The sequence below is a fragment of the Prionailurus bengalensis genome, chromosome B1 (assembly GCF_016509475.1).
Source record: "Prionailurus bengalensis isolate Pbe53 chromosome B1, Fcat_Pben_1.1_paternal_pri, whole genome shotgun sequence".
NCBI classification, from domain to species: Eukaryota; Metazoa; Chordata; class Mammalia; order Carnivora; family Felidae; genus Prionailurus; species Prionailurus bengalensis.
In genome coordinates this window covers 14,367,245-14,390,888 of record NC_057344.1, presented here as the reverse complement: position 1 = coordinate 14,390,888, position 23,644 = coordinate 14,367,245, and the positions used below count along the sequence as shown (strand labels likewise).

Here is a 23,644-nt window from a genome sequence, read left to right as displayed (position 1 = left end):
TGCTAGGCAGGTCTCCTGACAACACATTTTCTCAATTTTCATTTGTCTGAGAAAGTAGTTCTCCTTTAGTCCTGAAGGATAGTTTTGTTGGGTATAGAATTCTCAGTTGGTGGTGTCCCCACCCCCCACCTCAACACCTTAAATATTTCACCCCACTCTATTCTTGCTTGCATGGCTTCTGAGAAGTCGTATGTATAATTATTATCTTTGCTCTTATATAAGTGTTCTTTCACTTTGGCCTCTTTCAAGATTTTTTCCTGTATCTGTGATTTTCTGAGGTTTGAATGTTACATGCCTAGCTGCAGAGTTTCTTGCATCTAGCTGGCCTGGTGTTCTCTGAGCTTCCTGGGTCTGTAGTTTGGTGTCTGATATGAATTTAGAGAAATTCTCAACCATTCTTGCTTTAAATATTTCTTCTGTTTTTCTCCGTCTTCTGGTATTTCCAGCGTGTGTGAGTTTTACCTTTTGTAATTGTCCCACAGGTCTCAGATACCCTCTTCCTTTTTTTCCCTGTCAGTCTTTTTTCTCTTTGATTTTCAGTTTTGAAAGTTTCTACTAACATCTCCTCAAGCTCAAAGTCTTTCCTCAGCCCATATCTAGTCTGGTAACAAGCCCATCACAGGTATTCTCCATTTCTTTGATAGTGTTTTTGATCTCCAGCATTTCATTTAGATTCTTTCTTAGAATTGCCTTTTTCTTTCAGCTTTTATTGACCATCTGTTCTCATATGTTGCCTACTTTTCCCATTAGAGCCCTTAGAGCCTTGATCACAGTTGTTTTAAGTTCCTGGTCTGATAATTCCAACATCCCTGCCATGTCTGAATCCGGTCAGTCTCTTGGTGGGCCTGTGTCCCCAAATGAGAACTTCACAAATGCTTGTCAGTCCCCCAACCCCCCCTTAGGTGAGACAGGATGGCTGGAGTGGGTATTTTCCTACCCCCACGTTGGTTAGGCTCTCTTAAAAACCCTTGTAGGTTAGACTCTAGCTGCCCCTGAGGGTGGGTCTTGTTAGCAGAATGCTCCGGCCTACTTCAGAATGGTCGCTTTCCCCTCACGCTGCTGGAGGCACAGGTTTTCTTTTCTGATCCTGAGGACCTAGTAGAGATCCTAGACGGAAAATTCACAGAAGTGCGGGGTGGGGGGCTCCCCATGGCTGCCCCCTGGAGGTTTTAGGTCTTAGGCTTGTTGACCGGGAACCTCCCGCAGTTCACCAATTCCAGTTCAGGCTCTCGGACCCCAGGACTGGCCCCCTCGGAGTTTCTGCTCTGGTGAATGGTCATTGTCTGTGCTGCCTGTCTCTCTACTTTGCGGGGGGCAACGTTTTGACCTGTGACCTCATCTTCCTGACAGATCTAAGAAGAGCTGTTGATTTTTCAGTTTGTTCAGCTTCTTTCCTTGTTGTTAGGGCAGAGTAGTGACTTCTAAGCTCCTAACAGGCCAGACCAGGAAATGGAAGTCCGTAACTTTTTAATAGTTTCATAGCATTGTATTTAATAGCTGGGGCGTAATTATTGAACTAACCTTCTAGAATCTCACGTTTCAATTATTTCCAGGCTGCAACGTTCATTCAGCTGGGATTTAGCATTTAAACATCTAGATCAATGAACATGTGGTTAAATCAGATGTAGAGGGGACACAGGCATGTCCTGTGTATTCTGAAAACTATCCACAATAAGTACATCTGCATGTGTGTGTGTGTGTGTGTGTGTGTGTGTGTGTGGTGTGTGTATGTTTTATACTACCCGACTATCTCGGGGAAAAATTAATCACAATTTTGTTTCAGTTATACTTAGAACTTAAAAGTACATCAACTAAAAGGACAATTCCTTAGCTATATAAATAAACTGTGAAGTAGGAAATGAAGCTTAGGTATAAAGGTGCTACTTACTATTCTTCCTACCTTCTTATTTGGAAATTATGGGGTTTATTCATCATGTGGACGCCGGCCTCCACCAAGGCCCGGACTCCCACTTGCAGGTGAAGCCAAGAGGCTGCCTGATTGCTAATTTTGGTTTTGGCTCATGGTTTGCCTTGGGGTCCGAGCTGTTTACATGGGCCCGTAAGCTTCCGAAGGGTAGAGACTGCATCTGTTTGACATGATTTATAGAGGCTCAAGTGCTCAATAAAGATTTTGAAGCCAGTGGTTTGTTTTCGAAAACTGCCTATATTTGCAGAAGCTGCTCGTGATGTTGCGTTATACAATGAACTGTATTACGTCAAGTGGCTGGAGACTTCACGCGACCTATGTACTCAGATGAGGGGAAATGTCATCCAGAAGCAGTCTTGTCAACGCGTACTTAACGCAAAACAGTAGTTGTCCGCACCTGACAGAAACAAAAATCTAATTCAAATTACTTTGCGTTCTGAGGGAGAGTGAGATCTAATAAGTATGTGTGCTAATTTTTGGCATTTGTTTGGAAAGCTGCTTTAAGAAAAGGAAGTTTAGGGGTGCCTGGGTGGCGCAGTCGGTTAAGCATCCGACTTCAGCCAGGTCACGATCTCGCGGTCCGTGAGTTCGAGCCCCGCGTCAGGCTCTGGGCTGATGGCTCGGAGCCTGGAGCCTGTTTCCGATTCTGTGTCTCCCTCTCTCTCTGCCCCTCCCCCGTTCATGCTCTGTCTCTCTCTCTGTCTCCAAAAAAATAAATAAACTTTGAAAAAAAAAAAAAGAAAAGGAAGTCTAAACAAAGTTTGGGGTGGTGATACAGGGTAACTTTCCTCTTCGCTTTCCCTCCCACTTCTCGCCAGGGTGTTGGGGAAAGCAAGCCGGCCAAGCACGCGCTGGGAAGCTGCCTCGTGCTGGAGGGAACCCATGCCTTGCAGCTCTTATTTCAACAGAAACTGTCACTTTTCTCCTGGACAAGATGGGCTGTGACTTGGTTTATTCCAGTCGGTGTCTTAAGTGCTTCTTGGCACATCTTACTAAGCGTCGGCCATTTTCTCAGTGATACCCATGGGCAGCACAGGGACTAGAGATTCTTTTCGAGGCACCCTGCCCCTGCCTTACTTTCTCAAGTGGCTTCAGGGTGGGGACTTGTCTGGCCCCCTCAGTGCCGGAATCCCCAGTGGGAGATTCCACTGCACACAGTGGGGGCACAACTAACGCAGTCTGAATGAATGTGTGTCAGTCTTTGGGGAAAACGGGTTTTTAGGTGACCATATTTTAAAGATTAATAGGCCTCAGTAAGTCTCAAAAGGTTTAGAACCACCTTGGGTTTTTTCCAGTGGTTACTACCAACACAGCTCTCCAGAAAGTCAGAAAATGGAAACTGATGCATTTAGATTCAAACAAACATCTGGACTTCTGTCATCTGAAAGGTGTTCAAAAGGCAAATGGCAGAATGAACAAAACCATTTTTAACTCAAATAACAGAAAGGTGTCCAAAAGGCCTTCCAAGGAGAAAAACACAACAGGAAAAAGGACACTGGGCAGGAGCAGGCACCACACGGAATAAACACTAATGGCAAATCAACGCGTGTCACCGAAGTGCTACCATTCTCACCTACCGCACTGTGAACAGTTACGGGACCGGAATCATGGGGACAGCAAGGCGGATGTCCCAACGCCTGAGCCTCCACGGGTGAGAGGACTGTGCTGCTACCGAGCCAGGAAGAAGCATCTGGAGTCACAACTGCCGTCCCGCCCCGCCCCGCCCCACCAAGGGGGTTTTGGGGTGGGGGAGGGGAGCTAGGGGCTGGGGAGACTCAGCTCATTTGGGAGCCCCCCACCCCCCGCCCCAGCATTGGTCAGCCTCTCTCGCCATGACCTCCCAAGTGCTGCGCTCCAGTGACAGAATATAAAACGTGGCCCTGCTTAGTGGAGGCCACTGGTCACGGTGGTAGCAGCCGGAACTGTAAAGGAAACATCTGTTTGTTTGTAGCTTGGAGCAAAGTCTTACTAGAGGGAGATCAACTCAGGCCAGAAGTCAGCACTGGCACAAGGAAAGGGAAGGAAAAACCGCTTTGCTAAGGGCGCTAGCCTGCAGCCTGCAGTCTAAGTTGACTGGACAATCCCACCACGGAGAACCTTCTGCGCTCGAAAAAGCCAAGTCCCCCTGTTACTAACTTGGGCAGTTACAACATTTAGAAGGAGATAGACTGGTGTTGGCAAAAAAGGGATTGTAAGGGTCTTGGCTTCCCACACGCGCCCGCTGTTTCAGACACTGTCAAGGCCAGGGAGCGGAAGGATGAGGTCTTCAGACATGGCAGAGACAAGACCTTTGACCGTGGTTCACAGCCAAGCTCTCAGGACCGGCAACTCTTCTACTAGGTATTTAAGCTTTGGAAACACTACTGAATCCAGAAAGATACAGGAATGCTCATTTGCACATTGTCCATAACCGAAAATCTGGGAAACTGTCATTAGAATGACTAAATAATTATGACATAGCCACCAAGCGAATGCCTTAAAAATAATGAATTACAGCAGCATTTACTAGTATGGAAAGCTGTTCTTTTTTTTTTTTTCTTTTAATGTTTATTTTTTTGAGAGAGAGCAGCACACAAGCAGGGGAGGGGCAGAGAGAGAGGGGGCCCGAGGATTGGAAGCAGGCTCCACGCTGACAGCAGACAGCCAGATGCGGGGCTCAAACTCACGAACTGAGAGATCATGACCTGAGCTGAAGCCGGATGCTTAACTAACTGAGCCACCCAGGTGCCCCGGGAAAGCTGTTGTTTGTATAAGAATATAGAATTAAGGGGGGGGGGGGAGGAGAGAAAAACAAGTTTTGCAACAATTTGTCTTTATGACCCTATTTTTGTGTAACCCTTTCAACTAACCCTAGAGGCTAACAAAGAGCCAGAGGCACAAATACCTGCGGGAATGAGGCTTCAAGGAGGGTTAACAGTTCTGTTACTATTTGACTTGTTATAATAAGCGTATGTCAATTTTTTTGAGAATCTTTTTAAATCTCAAACTGTTCTCAAAGTGTAAGCGTACTAACTCATTTAAAATTTGAAAGTGGGGCGCCTGGGTGGCGCAGTCAGTTAAGCGGCCGACTTCAGCTCAGGTCACGATCTCACGGTCCGTGAGTTCGAGCCCCGCGTCAGGCTCTGGGCTGACGGCTCAGAGCCTGGAGCCTGCTTCCGATTCTGTGTCTCCCTCTCTCTCTGCCCCTCCCCCGTTCATGCTCTGTCTCTGTCTCAAAAATAAATAAAACGTTAAAAAAAAATTAAAAAAAAAATTGAAAGTAAAAATGCTGAGGCACTCTTAGGAAAGATGAGATTTTTGAAAATTTATTTATTCAGCAAGTGCGTATGAAGAATCAATCACACTCACACTGCTCTGTGAGAAGCTACATGTCCAGCACAAGGGCATTCCTCGTCCCCTGCAGTTAGCGGCTGGCATCTGTCACCGCAAAGGATCCCTTTGCCGGATCTTTTTCACTGTCCCCCTTCCCCATTCCCTGATTTGGTGGATTCTGTTTAGGTAAGTGGCCTTTATTTGCCAAGCGGTAATTCTCTCTTGATTATCTTGCCATTGACGAGGCCGGGTAGCTGTCACTCGGTGCTTCGTGAGGTCCCAGAGAAGGAGCAGCTGACTCGGTAAAGAGAAGCCCCTGGCTTCTGCCGTGCTGCGGTCTCCATCACAGTGGTGAACTGCCGAGCAGACTGGAGAGTCTGCCCAGTTTTCCTAGTTCTTGGCAACTTACAACGTGAATAAACCAATCTTGAAATAGCCAACGGCTTATTGACTTAAGTAATGGGCAGATCGCGAGAGGCCAGACGAGGAAGGTACGTGCTGGCTATACTTAAGTAAGAAAACCTGGGCCAGGTTCCCCAGGATGTCTTTTATCAGATCAGAATGAACAACGGGCTCCCCGGATCCCGTTGTGCCTCTGGCTGCCTTCCGCAGCAATGGAAGCGCGGGGGCCTGTTCTGCTCTCTACAGAAGGGCCTTGGTGAGATGGTCTCTCTACGGAGCCTGACGTCTGCTGACTGTCAACTACCAGCGTGTTTGCGGTCGCTGCGAAATCACTGAGAAATTCGGCTTTGTTCTGTGCGAAGTTAAGACCGACCGTGGCACACGTTCCTTTCCCCGCCGTGCAAGAACACACTTCACTGAAAACTACATTGATCTCTGTGTGTGTATCTTTAAAAAATCTGGGCGACACAATGCGTCATAAAGTTTTTGCCAGCTGTTAATCATCCAGGGTAGCCAACCTTCAGGCGGTTACCTCTCCATGCCGGATACTTCCCTGTGACCATTAAGACGTGTATCAGTATCTTTGACACGTCATTTTCTTAGCAGATTCTAACTCAAAAAAAAAAAAAAAATACGTTAACATCTGTATCATTTTAAGCTGTAAAAAAAGGCATTTTGACAGGGAAATCACCCCGAGGAAGAACAAGAACTTTCTGCTGCGGAAGCAACACGAGGCTCTTTTGGAAAAACGCCAAGCCTTCCTCGGCACCCCTCTCGCCTCTCCCCCAACGGGTCGTGACCGAGCTGCCCGGGGCCCGGCACAGGAAGCCACTTCCGACGTCCCAGATTCCAGAAGAGCCTGGCCGCGGGGGCCTGGCCTGCGGAAACGTCCGGTGACTTGGCCACAGCCGCGTTAAGAAGCCCACCGGCCTAAGGAGCGCAGTCCCGGCCTGATCTACAGCCCTGCGTTTCTTGCTCCGCTGCCCAAGGGCGTCGTGCGCCACGCGAAGCCACGGGCTCTGCGTCGGTTTTTATTCCGAGCTGCAAAACGGACCTCCGGCCACGAAGAGGGGGGCTATGCGGCGCGACCCTGGGCCCCGGCGGGTTTCCGGGCGACGGAGGTGGATCGAGGCCCTGCCGCTGCCTTCAACGAACCGCCCTTCCGGGCGCTGTAGTTTTCGTGGCGGTTGGCAGGCTCTGCGCTCACCGTCACGCCTTTGATGGCCCTGCCGCCGCGCGCCTGACAAATCCCCACCCCGAGGGGGCAGCCGGGCCGAAGGGCGGCGGGCGTGCGTGCCGGCGTGTCCGCGCGTGCACAGCGACGTGGGTGCGGAAACGGGCCGGCGGGACGGGGAAGTCCGCCGCGATTGCCCACTTTGGCGGCCGCGGTGAAAAGGGGACGCTGCCGGAATCGTCCGCGCGTTCACGGGCGAGGCTGCCGCGAACTTGGGTGGTGGGAAACCGAGGTCCGCGACTCAAGCGGCCCACACGAGCACGGCTGGTAGCCGTGAGGAAGAACTCCCGTCCCCGGGACCCCCATCACTACCCGGGGCCAGGGCACACCGGGCTCCGGGGGCGCGGTCTTCCCGCTGCGGCGGCGGCGGGAACGGCCCGAGGTGGGCGTGGGTCAAGGTGCGGGAACAGCGGGGCCGCAAGGGCTGCCCCGGCGACCAGTGGGAGGGCCGACTGGGGGGCGCCTTCGGGTGGAGAAGCGGGGAGCGCAGCTCGGCGCAGACTTCCGAGTTGTCCACGTCCGGCACGTGCCCTCAAGGGCTGGCTTTTGGGCCACGTGGCCTTCCAGGCGCACCTGCTGGTCAGCACCTTCGCTCATCCCGGGAACGTGCTGGATTCGATCGCAAACAAACAGATCACAGAGTTTGCGGCTACCAGGGGTCTTGGGAGTCATCTAGTCCCATCCTCCTATTTTGTAGGTGAGGATGTGAAACTCCACCTGAGCACGGAGAACACAGAAGCCGACGATAGGCACCTTTTTATGGCATTTTCTCAGGCGGATCTGTGTTCATATTTTTGTTAGAAACACGGGAGGGAGCTGCGGCAGGAAGGAAGGGGCCCGCTGAGAAAACAGAGCCGGCGCAGGGGAGGGAGGGCCCGGCCAGCCTCGCTGTCACAGTCACTCTCTTCCTTCACACTGGGACGCTCACCGAGGCCCCCAGCGTCTACCGGAGCGTTTTTTCACTATTTATCAGGAGGCTGGGTAGAGAGCTCGCCCTGCATTGTGCACACAAGCATAGCATGCTGTTCACGGTGAACTTCAACTCCCCAGCAAAAGAGTGCGTCCTGCGGTATTAATAGAATCTGCATCTGACGTCCACAGTAACAATCTAGGAAATAACAGCGACGGCAGGGACATCTGAAGAAAAAAATGATAAAGACGAACAACTACCTCAGCTCTTAGTGGCCCTTAGTTGTTTGGCTACACCCCTGCTTCGTCCCGCTGGATTTTCCCGACGAGAACTGGAAAACCATAGTCTCTCTCTGAATCCGACACTCGTAACACGTCAGCCCAGGCCCTCTCATCCTTTCCCGCTGCCCTCGGGGGACATCAGCTCCCTGTGGGGCCCCGGGGGCTTCACGAAGGCACAGCCTCCCCTCGTGTCCCTTCTCCGAGCCTCCAGTCCCTGCCGTGGGTTTTCCCTGTGCACCACCTCCTTCCTCCCTCCCTGCTCCCCGGGCGGCGGCCCGTGGGTGGCGCAGAGCCACGGGGGTGTTTCGGGGGTGTTTATCTCCTGCTCTGCACAGTCGCCAGCAAATGCTCCTTGGGCTCCTCTCTCCCCCTGGGATCTCGCTGTGCCCGCTGATTACGAACCCAACTCGGCACTCTTCATCAGATACACAGATGAGAAGACCTCTATTAAGATATAATTAAATTTCTAAGCAAAACCATCAATGCAACTTCCGTAAGGATGATTATAATCATCAGTAGCGTAGTGTGAGGCCAGAATCATGCATAAGTGGGTACAGTGTAATGACTAAACAACTGCAGATTAATATAAAAACCAACCACCATTTCACAAGAGAGAATTCTCAAGTGTCACTCCTCTAAGACACTTCCCAAAGCCGGAACGAGACGTGCTTCTATCCTGCGCTGGACAAGCGTCCAGGGACGGGGAATCTTTGCTTCCCCGCAGCAGACAGACGAGGCCCAGGACTCTGAAGGGTCCCTCGGCAGCAGTAAGGCCGGGTGCCCAGCTCCCACCTTCTCTCAGTGAGCGTCACCCGGTGGTAGGAGAAGACCCACTCCGTGGGCAAATGCGTCCAACGTGGCGTGCAAGTGAACTCGGCTGGCCAGGCCAGCCACACGGCTCTGGACAGAAGTGTGCTGGGTTGTGTTGGGGTCTGAGGCCCGCAAAAACCTCACACACCCACAGCAGCACCTTCGTGGAGACGGTGGCCCTGGGGTAGACGCAGAGATGAGAGCGGCCGCCAGTGGTTCAGCAGCGCCCGCTTCCTAGACGGTGGCTTACCACGGGGACAATCAAAACGCTGATAATTAGGACACGGGAGGTGAAACTACCACCCACGTCACACAGGTGGCTGCCCGAATGACCGAGCTCTAACAGTTTTCAGAGAGGCCACTTCCAAGGGAATTTAATTCAACCTCGTATTACGTCTGGGAAATCTGCCCGACGTTCCTAGGATTACTTCTGCCAGTGAGGACAGGAAGAGGGGCCGATCGACAGGTCTGAAAACAGAGGGCAGTCAAGGATCTCGGCAGCCTGGAAAGCGTGAGCAGGCCACTTTTCTCTGTATCACGGCCATTATTTTCCTAGATCGTGACTATGAACATTACGTGGGACGCTGGGATCCGAACAGCATAAATCCCCGTTTCAGAACCGTATCTCAGAACTCTTGAGGCTCACGCACAAAGCGGTGTCCTACCTAAGCCCCTGGGTTTGACCTGATAACAGCCCTGGACCCTGGTACTCCTGGAGCTTGGAGGCACAGCCCAGACCAAGATGCCCACACCACGGCCGGGCCTAACCCTGAGGGTGGGGACTAGGCCTCAGGTGGCCGAGCTACCCTGGGGCCACCGACCGTCCTCATCCTGTCTATGCTCTATTTACCCATCCACCAGCAAGTCAGGGGCAAATGTGTGCTCCAGTGGCAGGTAAGGGACAAGCAAAACTCCAGAGAGGATAAAATCTTGGCTGGTAAGCAAAGTCAGCAGGCTTTCATGAGGCAGAAGAGACCTCTGCCAAGGTCAGATGGAACATCCCCTGTGGTGGCATCGTGATACAGGGGGTGGCCGCGCCACTGCCCTGGGGGGTTTACGCGGGAGCTCACCCGCTAGGCCAGAGGCACCCAGGAGAGAAAAGACTCTCACTCAAGAGCTGTTTCTCTTTTGCAGGCAACAGTTCTGCTCAAGTTCCCCAGGAAACCCTTCCCGGAATTTTCTGCAGCTGAGAACAGACACACTCAGGTTTTTAGAGGCTCAGCAACGCTCCTAGGGTGGCCCTGAAGATCTCTGTGGTTGCTGTTCTACAGCCCTCCCCGTTTCCATCCACTTGTGCTAAGGATTTCTTTAACGAGGAAGGAAAACAAGAGTCACCCGAAAAACCTGCAAACCTTGAATCCTCTAGTAACACCAGTAAAAGTCTTAGAATTCTATATGATGAAAGATTTAAAAAGCCCACTTAGAAACAGTGCATCTACGATACTTTTATCTTTGAAAGGATGCTTCGATCCCCTTTCTTCCAATCAGGATTAGACAGCTTAGATGTCGCCCAAGCTCCTTTCGTTGTATTTTGCGGAAAATGGACGGGGTGGGGGTGGGGGTGGGGTTCCCACACTAGCCCTAGGGATGTCACACACACATCCCTACCAAAGGCTTCCCAAAGAAACCTCCTCTCAAGAAGCGTTTGGTGGCCCCCCATCACAGCATTCAAGGCTATTCTTTGACCTTTTTCTTCCGTTAATTTCCTCCATTTCCATGTAGATGCATGTAGGCATTCTGCTTGGAGTGACATGGAATCTGTGTACATTTTAGCGAGAATCAACTATAATAACTCCTCCTCCGGATTGGGGGATGGCTAACTCTGGCCTGCACCTGTGTTTGCCAAGTTTTCTTGGAACACGGGCCATTCAGGTACACCTGGTCCGTGGCGACTCTTGCGGCTGCATGGCAGAGTTGAGAGGTAGTGATATATTTCTTCTCCGGCCCTTTACAGGAAAAGTCTGCTGACCTCTGTTCTACATGAATGTGGCATATACGTCTCCATGAATTCAGAGGTTTTTTTCCCCTCCGCTCTTCTCACAAGGTTATTAAGTTTTCCCTGTAATGCAAATTTTTGTTACATTTATTCCTTGATACTTGATATTCTTTGACACTGTGGTAAAAAACATCTTCGTAAGTAAGATGTCTAGTTGTTTCCGGTTGGCATACAGCAATGCAACAGACTTTTGTAGATGATTCTTCTACTTAGATGCTTCTTGTTAGACTCTCTTCTTCCTCGTAGTCACCTGCAGATCTTTAACGTACACAATCCAGGTGTGCCTGCCAGTGGTGACAGCTTTATCTCCTCCTTTTCAATCCTACTGCTTCCACTTTTCTCTTGCCTTACTTTGGTTAGAATTTCCAATCCAATGTTGAGCAGAAGAGCGTTGAACGCCTGCATCTGATTTTAAAGGTGATGATTCCAGTGTTTGTCTCTTTAGGACCGTATTTCCTTTTGGTTACTCTCTATCAAGTTAAAGAAGTCCTCTCTTCCTAACTTACCAAGAGTTTTAAACACGAATGGACATTGACGATTGTCAGTATATTTCTTTCATCGACTGGTTTTTCTCCTTTATCTGCTGAGGGGATTCATTACACTAACAGATTTTTCCAATGTGAAAAAAGCCTTGCACAATTCAGCACGGTCAAAATGTTTTATCTTTTTTTTTTTTAATTTTTTAAAAATGTTTTTATTTATTTTGAGAGACAGAGCACAAGCTGGGGAGGGGCAGAGAGAGAGGGAAACACAGAATCTGAAGCAGGCTCCAGGCTCTGAGCTGTCAGCACACAGCCCGATGTGGGGCTTGAACCCATGAACTGTGAGATCATGACCTGGGCCAAAGTCTGACGCCCAACCGACTGAACCACCCAGGTGCCCCAAAATGTAGTATCTTTTAAATATATTGTTGGATTATATTTACTAATATTTTATTTAGGATTTTTATTTCTATACTTATGGATGAAACCAGCCTATGATTTTCCTTTTTGATAGTATCTTTGTCTACTTTTGGTATTAGGGTTGTTGGTCACATAGAATGAGTTGTGGAGTGTTCTCTCTTTTTCTAGCATCTGGAAGAGTTTACATAAAATTGAGATAATCTATTCTTTGAAAGTTTGGTGGAACTTACCTACAGAACATCTAAACCTATGTCTTCATTGTGGATAGATTTTTAATCACTGCCTTCATTTCTTAAAGAGGTATTAGGGTTTTTAATCTTTTTTCCCCCTTTTCATCAGTTTTAATATGTTATATTTTCCTAGATATTTGTCCAAATTGTGGGCCTTTATCTTTGATATTATTCATTATCTTTTATATCTCAAATTTACCTGTAATTCTATCCCTCTTTCCTTTTATAGTTGTCTTTATGTGTATCTTCTCTTCGTGGATCTTGCCAGACCTTTGTCTATTTTTGTTTCTTTCTTTTAGTTTTTTTCAAATAACCAACGTTAGCTGTACTGAACTTTTCTCTACACACTGGAGATTAGAAAGCAGTTGAAACAAACCAGAATAATTGTCCAAGTGATTCATGGATGAATTTAGCAACATGACATGAAGTGCACAAAGTCCCATAGTTTTTATAATTATTGCTGCCCAAGGATCTAGAACTTCAGACTGTGGCAAATCAAAAACAAACAACAAAAACCCCTAAAGATGCAAGGTTCTGTTTAAATCTGTAGTTGTAAAACTCTAATCCAGCTTTGAAAGCCTTTGACCTTTAGGGGTCAAAGGTCTGTGATGCTTCTCCATGATATTAAAGTTGGTCAGTGTTAACCAAGACTTTGAAATGATTGCTAATGGTGAATCGAAAGACTCAAGAGAATAAAAGCAATGGTTATTATTATCAAGGTGACAAATGTAAGAGTTGGTGACTTCGGCTTTTAATTCAATTTTCCATTAGGCAAAGGGACAGCCAGGCTCTGGGCTCTCCCTTCACTGTCATGAGCTACCCCGGACATTGACTACTGCGGGATCCCGTGCCTGCTGGCCTCCCCACCGCTGTGGATGAAGTCCCACTACTCGCCTTCAAGACCACTTCGCCACTTCCTCCATGAAACCTCTCCCGACCTCGCTAGAAAGTGATTTCTCTTGAGGACCTGGTCTATCTGGCTCATCGCCTTTACCAAACCGCAAGCCCTAGGAGGGCATGACAGCGTCCAATCACCCTGGTAGTCTCTAAAGTACCACACGTAGGGCGTATAATTCAACTCCCCACTGAACAGATACTTAACGACGTTCTACTGTATGCCCAGGTTCTGTCTGTCGGTTGGGACATGGTACAGATGCCTGATATGTTTTGTTGCTTGGACTTTCCTTAAAAAAATATTGGGATCAGGGGCGCCTGGGTGGTGCAGTCGGTTAGGCGTCCGACTTCAGCCAGGTCGCGATCTCGCGGTCCGGGAGTTCGAGCCCCGCATCAGGCTCTGGGCTGATGGCTCAGAGCCTGGAGCCTGTTTCCGATTCTGTGTCTCCCTCTCTCTCTGCCCCTCCCCCGTTCATGCTCTGTCTCTCTCTGTCCCAAAAATAAATAAACGTTGAAAAAAAAAATTAAAAAAAAAAAAATTGGGATCAGTTTGATCCCGAAAACTCATTAAGTTTCTGAGTTCCATCCAGGATTAGTAGTGCTAGTCAATTAAATGACTCAGTTTCTCCATAGTATCACACATTAGTGACCAAATAACAACGAGGGGCCAAAAAAGGGAAGTTTATACTATGGACAAGAATTTCTATTAGTTTAAGAAAGTTTCTAATCTATTTCGGGTTTCCATCAAATGTGATTGAAAGAGACTAATGTTTTGGCACTTGTAATATTGTGGCTACGTGGGAAGTGCTGTTTGTACGTTACACACGGCTGCGGACACACTCTCTTATGCCCAAATACGAATTCTAAACTTTAGAGAATAAACCAACAAGGCAGGCTCCAGAAAAATTTGGTTGCAGGTAGGTGGCAGGACAATAGAAATACTCCCTTAACAATACCCTAGTTTTTAATCGGTGATCGGATCTTATTTTGTACCGTTACCTGTGGGGTGAGAGGCAAAAATGCCAATATGGGACGTGTGATCTTTTTTGAAGGGAAGAAAGACTGTGAAAATTCTGAAGCCTTCAAATTGACAAGGCGTTAACAGTTGAGGTGGTTAATGAGTCCTAAAGGGCTACTCAGAAGATTCAGATGGAATCTGTCACCGATGTGAAAAGTTCCACTGAGTTTCTTTGCCCAGTCTCGTGTTGAGACCGTGAGAACCGCGGAGCAGGAACGGGATGGCCACTTCCCCCTCGTGGCCATGCTCCCGGCCGGCAGGTGGCCGGAGGGGTGGGGGTGGAGTGGTCGGGGGACCTGCTGTCTACCCGGGGGGGAGGGGGGGTGGCAGTGCTGCCTCTTAGCAATATCCTAGGTCAAAAAAAAAAAAATAGGCCAACGCCAAGGGGAAAAAAGAGTTCCGGGTTCCAGGCAAAGCACCTGCAGACTTTGTCAAAGCGAGGGTAAGCTGGGGACCTTCCACGGGACAGGCTTTAGCACCCATCTCTGCACGCCCCTCGGGGCCAGCGGGGACACGGAGACCGGTACCTGTTTCTCAGCTTGTTTCAGGAGCTTCTGGAAGCGCTCGTCCTCCAGCACGCCCGGTGGAAGGTCAGTCTCCCCCTGAGCTTTCAGCGCCTCCAGCTTCTGCCTCAGGCCCCTCAGGGCCTGCAGCTCGTCGTTGAGGCGGCTCTGCCGGGTGAGAGACGCCTGAAGGTCCAGTTCTAGGTCCAGGGATGTGCGCACGGGCCGTTCCTGCGCCGTTCTTCTCAGGACGGGCTGGCACACCGTCTGCAGGGTCAGAAGACAGAACAGCACAACACCCTCATTATGGTGGCTGGTGGTGGCCATCCGGCTCCTCGTCCCTCCTGGCGCGTCTCCGTGCTCCCGGGCAGGGAGGCGCCAGCGGCCGAGGAGAGGGGAGTGGCGGCAGCCTTTCGAGGCCGGTGTGACGTGTGGACATTTCCGTCCCCGGCTAGAGGGACGGCAAAGATTCGGGGGCGGAGGCCTCGTCGGCTCGGGTCCCGAGGGGAGACAAAATGAGCAGAGCATTTAGCCAGCCGGCAATGAACAAGCAGCTGAGTAAGAAACGAACCCGTGTCGGGTCAGACCGCAGAGGCTTTGTGAAGTTGTTGCCGTAGCCCAAGCCTCACTCAGCCTGACCGTTTCCCCAGCCGGCGCCTGCCCTCTGTGCAAAGCAAACACAAGAAACTTACGCTCCCTCCAGCTCAGGACACACGGCGGCACCCCACTGCTCACTCCTCGGGCCCTCCTTTCCGGAAGCGCCGGCCAGAATGCAGCTGCTCGGCGCGGCTGAGGGTCTGAGCGCCTCCCCCATCGATATGCTCAAACCCCAACCCCTTCCTCGAGTTCCCACTGTCTAACAGGCACTTTCACCAGCGAGTCACTGGTGCTCTTCCTGGGGCCAATCTTACCCATTTGCCAAGAAATAATGATTGAATACGTGTGAGTAAATGTCTGCTGGGTAGGGGTGGGGGGTTGGCTGTGGGCCACACACCAGGGAGAGAAGACCCAGTCCTTGACCTTGAAGACGTCCAGCCGTGAGCTGTGAGGTAGCGCCTTCTGCGCCACAGGAAGGGAGAGACCACTCACAGCTGGTCACGCCTACTTGACGAAAGGAAGTCAGAAGAGGCTGGGAAGGTTGCATGAGCAGAGGGGAACGAGGAGGGTATTTTTTGTCCAGACCACTGGCAGTGGGAATGGAAAATAAGAGTAAAAACTGGTACTCTTTGATGCGAGAGAGGAGGGACTCAAATTTGAGAAGTACTCGGGCTTGAAGATCTGGACGACAGGGGTGCTCATGACAGATGGCACAGGGAGGCCTGCTGTCCCTCTTCCTGTTTCAGGGCTGCATAGCTTGTACCCCCTCCTCCTCATCCCACACATATTGCTGTAACATTCTCGAACATTCTATAATCTTATTAGGTCCCCTGTATTCGGTCTCTGCTCTAACAAATTTTTACACAGCAGAATCACCTAGACACACACGTGCTTTGGCCGTATTACTTTTTTTCAGAATAAGAAATCCTTCCTAGTGGTTATGTGTACGCGTGCGGTGTTGCGCTGGCCGACGTTTAACAAGCAGCTCTGGGTGGGGGCACGGGTGCAGAAAAAAGCACCGGTCGGGGGCGCCTGGGTAGCTCAATCAGGTGAGCATCCAACTCTGGATTTCGGCTCAGGTCATGATCCCAGGGTCGTGGGATCGAGCCCCACATCAGGCTCCAGGCCGGCAGCACGCAGCCTGCTTGGGATCCTCTGTCTCCTTCTCTCTCTGCCCTTCTCATGCTTGTGCAGGTGCACTGTCTCTCTCTCTCTCTTTCTCTCTCTCTCTCTCTCTCTCTCTCTCTCTCTCAGAAAAAAAAAAGCAGCAGCAGCCTGGGTTTGTAAGAATTTGCTGATTTCCATGGTGTAACTACTCCTGTCATCCCAGTTTTCATGCTGTAAATGCGACGTTACCGCACTGGGAAGACCACACAGGTATCCCTCCTCCCCACCTCCCACAGAGCTACCATCTTCTTTTAAAATTTCAGACAGGGGTCAAGGCCACAGACCTCCCCCATCAAGCCTTTTAGATTCCCACAACCAGATGAGCTCAGTCCCTTCTCTCTCACCCAGGCACCTTTCCCAGCCCCGTGTGCTCCCTGGACGCCTTCTGTAGACTGGAAACTCCTGCGGCCATGTCTGCCTCGCTCAGCACACACGATGCTTCGTCCTCACTTAAATGACACATCTAAGCTGCAATACGATGGCTTAATAAATTACTAAACAAATTATTAGCAGGAAAGTAACTCTCCATCAGTATTTCAGCTGTAAGTAAGCGGGAATTGTTGAAGTACCCAAACAGTCCAACCTTTTAACGTATTTAAACATTCTCTCACACTCATCCTTTAAGGCCAGTCCAGAGCCCGACGTCCCCAGGTCAGCTGGAGCTTTCCCGTCCATGTTAACCTTCACCTGCCCGAAATATCTGTTTTCAAGCAAGTTGCTAAAACCGTGCACTCCTGTACCAGAACATCGGTCCTTCCAAAAAGGTACTGCGTGTTACACTACTCCCACAACTGCTCCAGAGCCAGATGTGAGGTGGGGACCTAGCAGCCATCAACCATCAGGCAAGCCCCTTCTCCACGGATACCGCAGAGTCAATCTCCTGGCTTAATTGGCACAGGATCCAAATCAGCACTGAGTGGCCGCTCTCCGGGGCACCCTCCCTCCATCTCCGTAACTAACACGACATCTGTGTCTCTCTGGAAGTATGGGGGCCTCATCCAGTAGCCCAAGAGCACGCAGCAATGGCGCTCAGGAGTTCTGGTACTTATGCTTCACGATCTGTGGTTCTGGGTTGGTCGGAGACAGTGAGATGTTGCGAAAGGAATACATACCCTTTTGACCCTCAAACTGCGCCGTTCGGTGGAGTTTCTCACAAACAGTGATTTTTTAGCCAGGGTTGAGCTGTCACTGTCACTTCGATTCAACTGGCAACCAAGGATAAAAAAAAAAGAGAGAGAGAGAAAAGAAAAGAAAGAAAATCACTGCATAACAGTGTGCTAGCGGTTTAGAACTGAGAAGCTTACCAGATAAAGCAGGTTAGTGATGACAGGAGTTTGTTTCTTTAAGAAAATCCTTGCTAAACAAGTTCTTCTCTGTTCTGTGCTTTCCTTAAACAACTAAGTTCTCTTACGTATAATTTCAACAGCTGCCCTTTGGGGGCAGTCATCAGAACTCATGCATTAAGATAATCATACAGACTTTGAAATAAAAGTATCTCTTGTATTTTTAGCTAATTTGCAATATTCAGTTTTCAAAAGTAGGGTCTGTATAAGATACAGAGTTCCAGGCCAGATTTCAGTCACAGTTTAGAACAACCTAGAATGTTCTTGACCCAGACAGCCTGTACTCACTCTTTCATCTGCTTGGGACCCTACTTTTAAACTTGAGACCCTCGTTTTCACCATTTCCAAACCCCCTTCACTTGCTCTACTGTTTTCCAGAGAATCGGTCCCCACCTAAGACACTTCACAACTTGTTCACGGTAACTGTGCCTCAACACACAGGGGTGTAAGCTGTGTGAGGGCAGGGCTCTGGGCCTCTTCTGTTCACAGAGGAAGTCCAGTCAAGTGTCTAGAAACATGCTTACCAGCAGATGGTTAATAAAAATATTTGCTGCACTGAGTAAGTTTAGAATTTTGAGGGTATTTTCTAACCCATGTAATAATATAATATTATTTATAATATTTAATAATAAATATTATATTTAGTAATATAATATTAATACATTTAATACTATAATAATTTAATAATAATAAACAACATAATTTAATAATATATAATTTAATAATATTTAGTAATATAATATTAATCTATTACTATCACTCATGACTTCTTCTGGAAGTAGAACTTGGCAAACCGATGCAAGGCCCACCATATTGTCTACAGAGGCAGGGAGGGATGGGACTCAGTGTCTAGAGGCATTATTAAAAGATGATTTTTGTTCTAAAACCTAATTTTGGTTCTGCAGGATTAACATGGTTTGAGGCATGTATGATATGCGGCAGAAATATTTAAGTCTCAGGTCATCTGAAGCTTCTAAATACACACTGAAGTACAAATATATTCAGCAGCCAGGTCCTTAATTCACTTATTTGCCAAATAAATGGCTTAGAGTTAATGAGACATGAAATTTAAGAAAAGGTAAAAAAAACAACCCAAACTGAAAGACCCATGAGAGTGTGGTATTTCATGTATATTTCGGGGCATTTCTACCCATCCGTGTTGGTAGGCGGAATCGGAAGACCCCCGGTGACTGTCCCTGGTGGTCGGCGGGCCACCCACTGGCGGGGCGGGGGGGGCAGTGTCCCCCTTACCCTGCAGATGTACTGGTTCCGCTCCCCCGGGGAGAAGGTCTGGGAGCGCACGATCACGCTGCTGCGGACAAAGGGGCGCTGCCGAGTGCTCAGGCCGCTGCGGTCTTTGGGGCGAACTGCCACACTGGTGTCGCCTGCCTCATCCGTGTTTGTCTCTTTATCAACCTAGAACGGAAGTCAGACACCTGTCAGGCGCGGATGGATGAGGATACATTTCTGCTCCTTTCGCCCAGCTACAAAGGCAACAGCTGATCTCCCAACAGAGCCTCATCCGGCACTAGGGCCGCTTCTGAGAGACAGGCTTGGCGTTCCTCCCGACGGGACCCCGGGAGATGGTTTTCTGCCGAGCGGGAAGTGACCGACCTGCAGTGAGCAGGACGGTGTCACCCATAAATGGAGGTGCCCCCCAACACATCTGACCTACACAAGGAAGCCTTCAATTTCCACAGGGTAAATGTGGTTCTGTAGAGAATCTTGTTTAGGAGTACTTCAACACGAAATACCGTTCAACGTGCTGATCCCTGGTTTTTGTGGTGGTTGTTTTTTCAGAACGATACAAGTAATCAACATATAAGAAAATGAAAATATACTACAAAGTTATAGGTTTACACAGAATACGCAGTTATGCATACACGGAAATAGCAACTGCTCTGAAGCTGTGTTTGGATTTTCGCTGTACCTCTGGAAATGTAACAAAAAAAAAATTTAAGTAAAAACAGAAGTTTCTCAGGGCACTAACTCTACAGGCACAGGCAGACGTTTATTGTTGATCTCACGTGCATAAAAGGATTCAAAAGCTGCCTTGTGCTGGTTTGCTGCTTTATCGGAGGAAGTCTTGGGTCAGGGCAAAATACTGTTTTCCTCAGGAACAAAGGGCTGGAGTTTTGTAGACTCCATCATCGACATCCCAAGCATCCTCCAAGCCTGAAAATGATTTCCTGCCTCTGGGGATGCGCTCTCTACCAACACGTCCCTCCCGTAACCAGCACCCATCCCTACACCGAGCGACCTGCCACGTTCCAGAGCAGATTCCGGTCAGAGCACCACGTCACCGAGACGGACTTGAACGTGTCCACTCACAACATTTACGAAACGTGACGCAATTCAGTGGTCGTCCTGGTGTTAGCCGGGAAATTCTGGAAACGCTTTTAATAAATCCTCCCAGACCACTTACACAGCTCTAAATAGCACTGTTCATCTTCTTACATACAACTTAAGTCACAAATGAATACTGGGGCCCATATGAACATCTTAAAGCCTCCTTTCACAAACACCTGCCGTGAGCAGCTATGGCACGGATCTTGGTACGGATTTACACCCGAGGAGACAGACTTAGCCTGCGCGCTGCCGCCGGAGGTCAGGCCGGTGGGGAGTGTGGCTGAAAGTGCTCACCAGGGTGGACGGCCCGCCGGGCGGCCGGCTGCCGCGCTCTTCAGCACCGCCGTCCTCTCTCCTGCCCACGTCCTCCTCCGCCTCGGGCCCGCGGGGGCGCGAGCACAGGTCTCCTGCACGGCGACCGCCCTCGGGCAACTTCACGTCGGCCTCTTCTTCAGACGCGATTTCATCAGAGGCCTCCCGCAGCATTGTCAACCTATGGTGAGACGGAGCAGAACCACACACAACTTGGGTCCGGCAGGTGCACGCGTGAGCAGGGCCACCTGGGGCGGACACCGCTCTCCCACAAGGAATGAGACTCACGTTAACGATTCAAGCCATCTCCCCGGCTCGAACTGCTACACGCAAAATGAAATCAGCAACCGACCCTCCAGCAATATGCAGCAAAATCACCATAATTGGGTACTACAAAGTTACATTAATGGAATCGGACCGAATTCTTAGGCGTTCAATTAGAAATATTCTGAAAATCACGTACAACATTTAGCCCCACCATTTAAAAGCACTGACACTCACTTTAATGTAACTTGATTTCAGTTGTTTACTTGTTATAAAATTAATCCTCCAGCAGAATGGAGTGACTTCGCCGAACGCGAATAAAGCCATAAGCATTGAAAATATCCATCGTCGGGGTACCCGGCGGGCTCGGTGCATTGTGCAACTCTGTATCTCGGGGTTACAAGTTTGAGCCCCACCCTGGCTGTAGACATTTCTTAAAAATAAAATCTTTATAAAAAAAAAACTTTATAAAAAACAACTGTGCTTACAGTCTAGCAGGGGTAAAAACCCTGCGTCAAAGGAGTTTTACACCTGAAATAACAGGAATCCTAAGGCCATGTGACCTTGTCTCTAATCAAAGCCATAGCACGGGCTTGGGTGGTATTACAAGCGGGGCCCCAGAATGTGCATACGGGTTTATGTTCAGAATAAACTGCATCGACAGGAAAGCCTGGGTACCAGCGTGGCTTAGAATATCTCATGGTCTGTTGAGTTTCATGTCCTTAGGACAGTAACATCTTCTCCCCTGATAACTGAAGGGTGGGCTGTAATGGTGATTGGTGAGACTCTTGGCAGATGGGCACACGCCTGTTATTAACTGCCTAGTCATGAGGTGAGCACAGGGAAGCTAGCAAAGGATTCCACGAGCTATAAATTCCTTTCTGCTACAAATCGGGTGTATTTTTGGAAATGTATGTGAAACAAACTGTGTTTTACACACACAAATATATCACGATGGGCCTTATAATCACTCTCGTAGTTGTTTATTTTTTGCAGTGCTCTGACTGGTAATCACTGTAAAAGGCTCCTGACAAGAACAATGTGTATCTGTACCTTTTTGCCTAACTGTAGTGAGCTGTTCCTTCCAAATGTCCGAGATTTTGTTATTTACGACGTATCTTGCCAGTCTTCGTTTGTAACAAGTTTTATACACACATGCACACACACACAAACGCATGCTGTATATGTATGTGCATATGTGTTAACAGGAGTTCAATCAAACACAACAGTATAAGCAACTACATATACATTAAAATTAATCCAAATAATTTTACATCTATACTTTAAAAACGGATGCATTCATTAAAATTTGTTTTTAGAGAAAACAATGCAAACCAGGAAAGGCAGTTCTTTATACATATGTGATTCTGGACAAAATCTATAAATAACTTTTTTCTTTTCTCAAAGGACGGGGTATGGATAATTAGGTGGAAACAGAAAAAGAAGGCAGAGGTGAACAAATAGAAAATGAGTACTCAGATATGTGCTTTGCTTTACCTGAACCTAAATGGTACAGAGGTACTTCTGGTAATTTAAAGAAAAAGAAAGTAAGTTCTTAAATTTATTTACGAATTGACAATAAACTACCACACCTTTCAAAACAGGTAGATGATGATGATGATGATTTTAGAGCGAGAGAGAGCAGGAGAGTGGGGCAGAGGGAGAGAGAGGGAATCCCAAGCAGGCTCCGCGCTTAGTGCTGAGCCCGACACGGGGCTCAATCCAAGGACCTTGGGATCATGACCTGAGCCAAGATCAAGAGTCAGACGCTCAACTGACTCAGCCACCCGGGCGCCCCTCAAAACAGGTAGCTGAGACCAAGAATTTTAAAAAGCCCAGAAAAGAGTGTCAGAACGTACGGAGGCAGGAACAAAGAAAGTCCTTCCTGTGTTAACACTGACGCGGCCCAAAATTTTGCTGTTACCTTCTTCAACTCTCTAATGACCAAAGAGGGTCCTTCCTTCAGTGGGAGCAGCCTAACACGGCACCGCTTTCCATAATTCCAGGGTAATATCTGAACCTATAGAGGTTTCCCTGTGATACACACTCCCTCTTTGCATTCCCGAATAGCAAAAGGAAGCCAGGGTTTTTACCAGTCTCCATCTGGACCCCTTTCCTCTTCTTCCTGCCCTGGTTCTTCCTCTTCCTCCTCCTCCTGTGCTAATTCTTGTTCCACAGCCAACAGCTCAGCTGATGTTCTCGCAAGGAGGGCTGACACGGCATCCTGGAGAACAGAAGGTGTACGGACGGCAGTTAACATCACATGTTGTGAGAAATGATTCAAAAACTCATCAGATGGGGACTGAAGCTTCCGGTTGTGGAAAAGAAGGTGGCACCAGACCCAATTCTCCTGCCGAGAACAAATATGAAAGCTGATGGAAATAAAACAAAAGGCAACAAACCAACCTCCGGCGTTTTTAAAGCAACCGAGAGCGACACAGGCAATCGGGACTGGAGGCCGAGACCCCGGGGGAGAGGAGAAACGCAGGCAGGTGAAACGACGTCACTGCCACCCTGTCCCCTCAGGGACGTGTATCAGTTCTAGCGGTTGAGGCACACAGGCTAAAATGGTGGCTGTGCAGAACAGCGGCACTATCGATAGAACGTGAAGATGGAAAGGGAGAAGGCCCCCAAGGCAGCCAGCACACTGGGGCCCAGGGAAACGAACGGAAAGGGGAGTCCTGTATTCCGCACGATGTTCTTGCTGCGGTATTTCCCACTCCTCAGCTGCAGATCCGACAGCAAGAAGTGGGAAACTAAGCAAAGCCCAGCTGCAGGGAGGCTAAAACAGTAGGCAGGTACTTCAGTTTCTTCACGGTCCTAGGGAGAGAAAAATTGGACTTCAGGTCCTCCAAGTGACTCAGGTGATCTGCCCATGTTGTAATCTGCCTTCTGGAAGAATACTAAATCCTCGCTGGAGGAAAATATCAGCCAGAGCCTCCACAATTCTTCATACGTAATACCCAGCATCCACTGGAAACCAAGAACAACAACGGATAAGATAAAAGAGGCAACCTACAGGTGGTCCATACACTGCCGTTATTTAGAGAAGGAATTTAAGTTTTTACAGTTAATGTGTTCAGGAAAACTGACGAAATGGTGGAGAATCTCACTAGTGTAAACACAAATCCACATTAGCACATCAGAGTGGAACTGCTGAAAAGCAAAGGAAGAGAGAAAATCTTATAAGCAG

General features: G+C 48.8%; 1 protein-coding gene across 4 annotated transcripts in view; it reads right to left on the bottom strand.

Annotated features, from left to right (window-relative positions):
* The window catches only part of WWC2 (WW and C2 domain containing 2), a 213,211-nt gene that overhangs the window by 9,451 nt on the left and 180,116 nt on the right, over positions 1-23,644 (bottom strand). For all 4 annotated transcript variants that reach the window (XM_043558145.1, XM_043558164.1, XM_043558154.1 and 1 more), the window contains 5 exons: positions 22,545-22,675; positions 20,170-20,368; positions 18,778-18,942; positions 17,296-17,388; positions 14,444-14,686 (listed from right to left, as the gene is read on the bottom strand). In XM_043558145.1, coding sequence (XP_043414080.1) covers positions 14,444-14,686; positions 17,296-17,388; positions 18,778-18,942; positions 20,170-20,368; positions 22,545-22,675 — 831 coding nt within the window. The remainder of the gene's footprint in view (positions 1-14,443; positions 14,687-17,295; positions 17,389-18,777; positions 18,943-20,169; positions 20,369-22,544; positions 22,676-23,644) is intronic.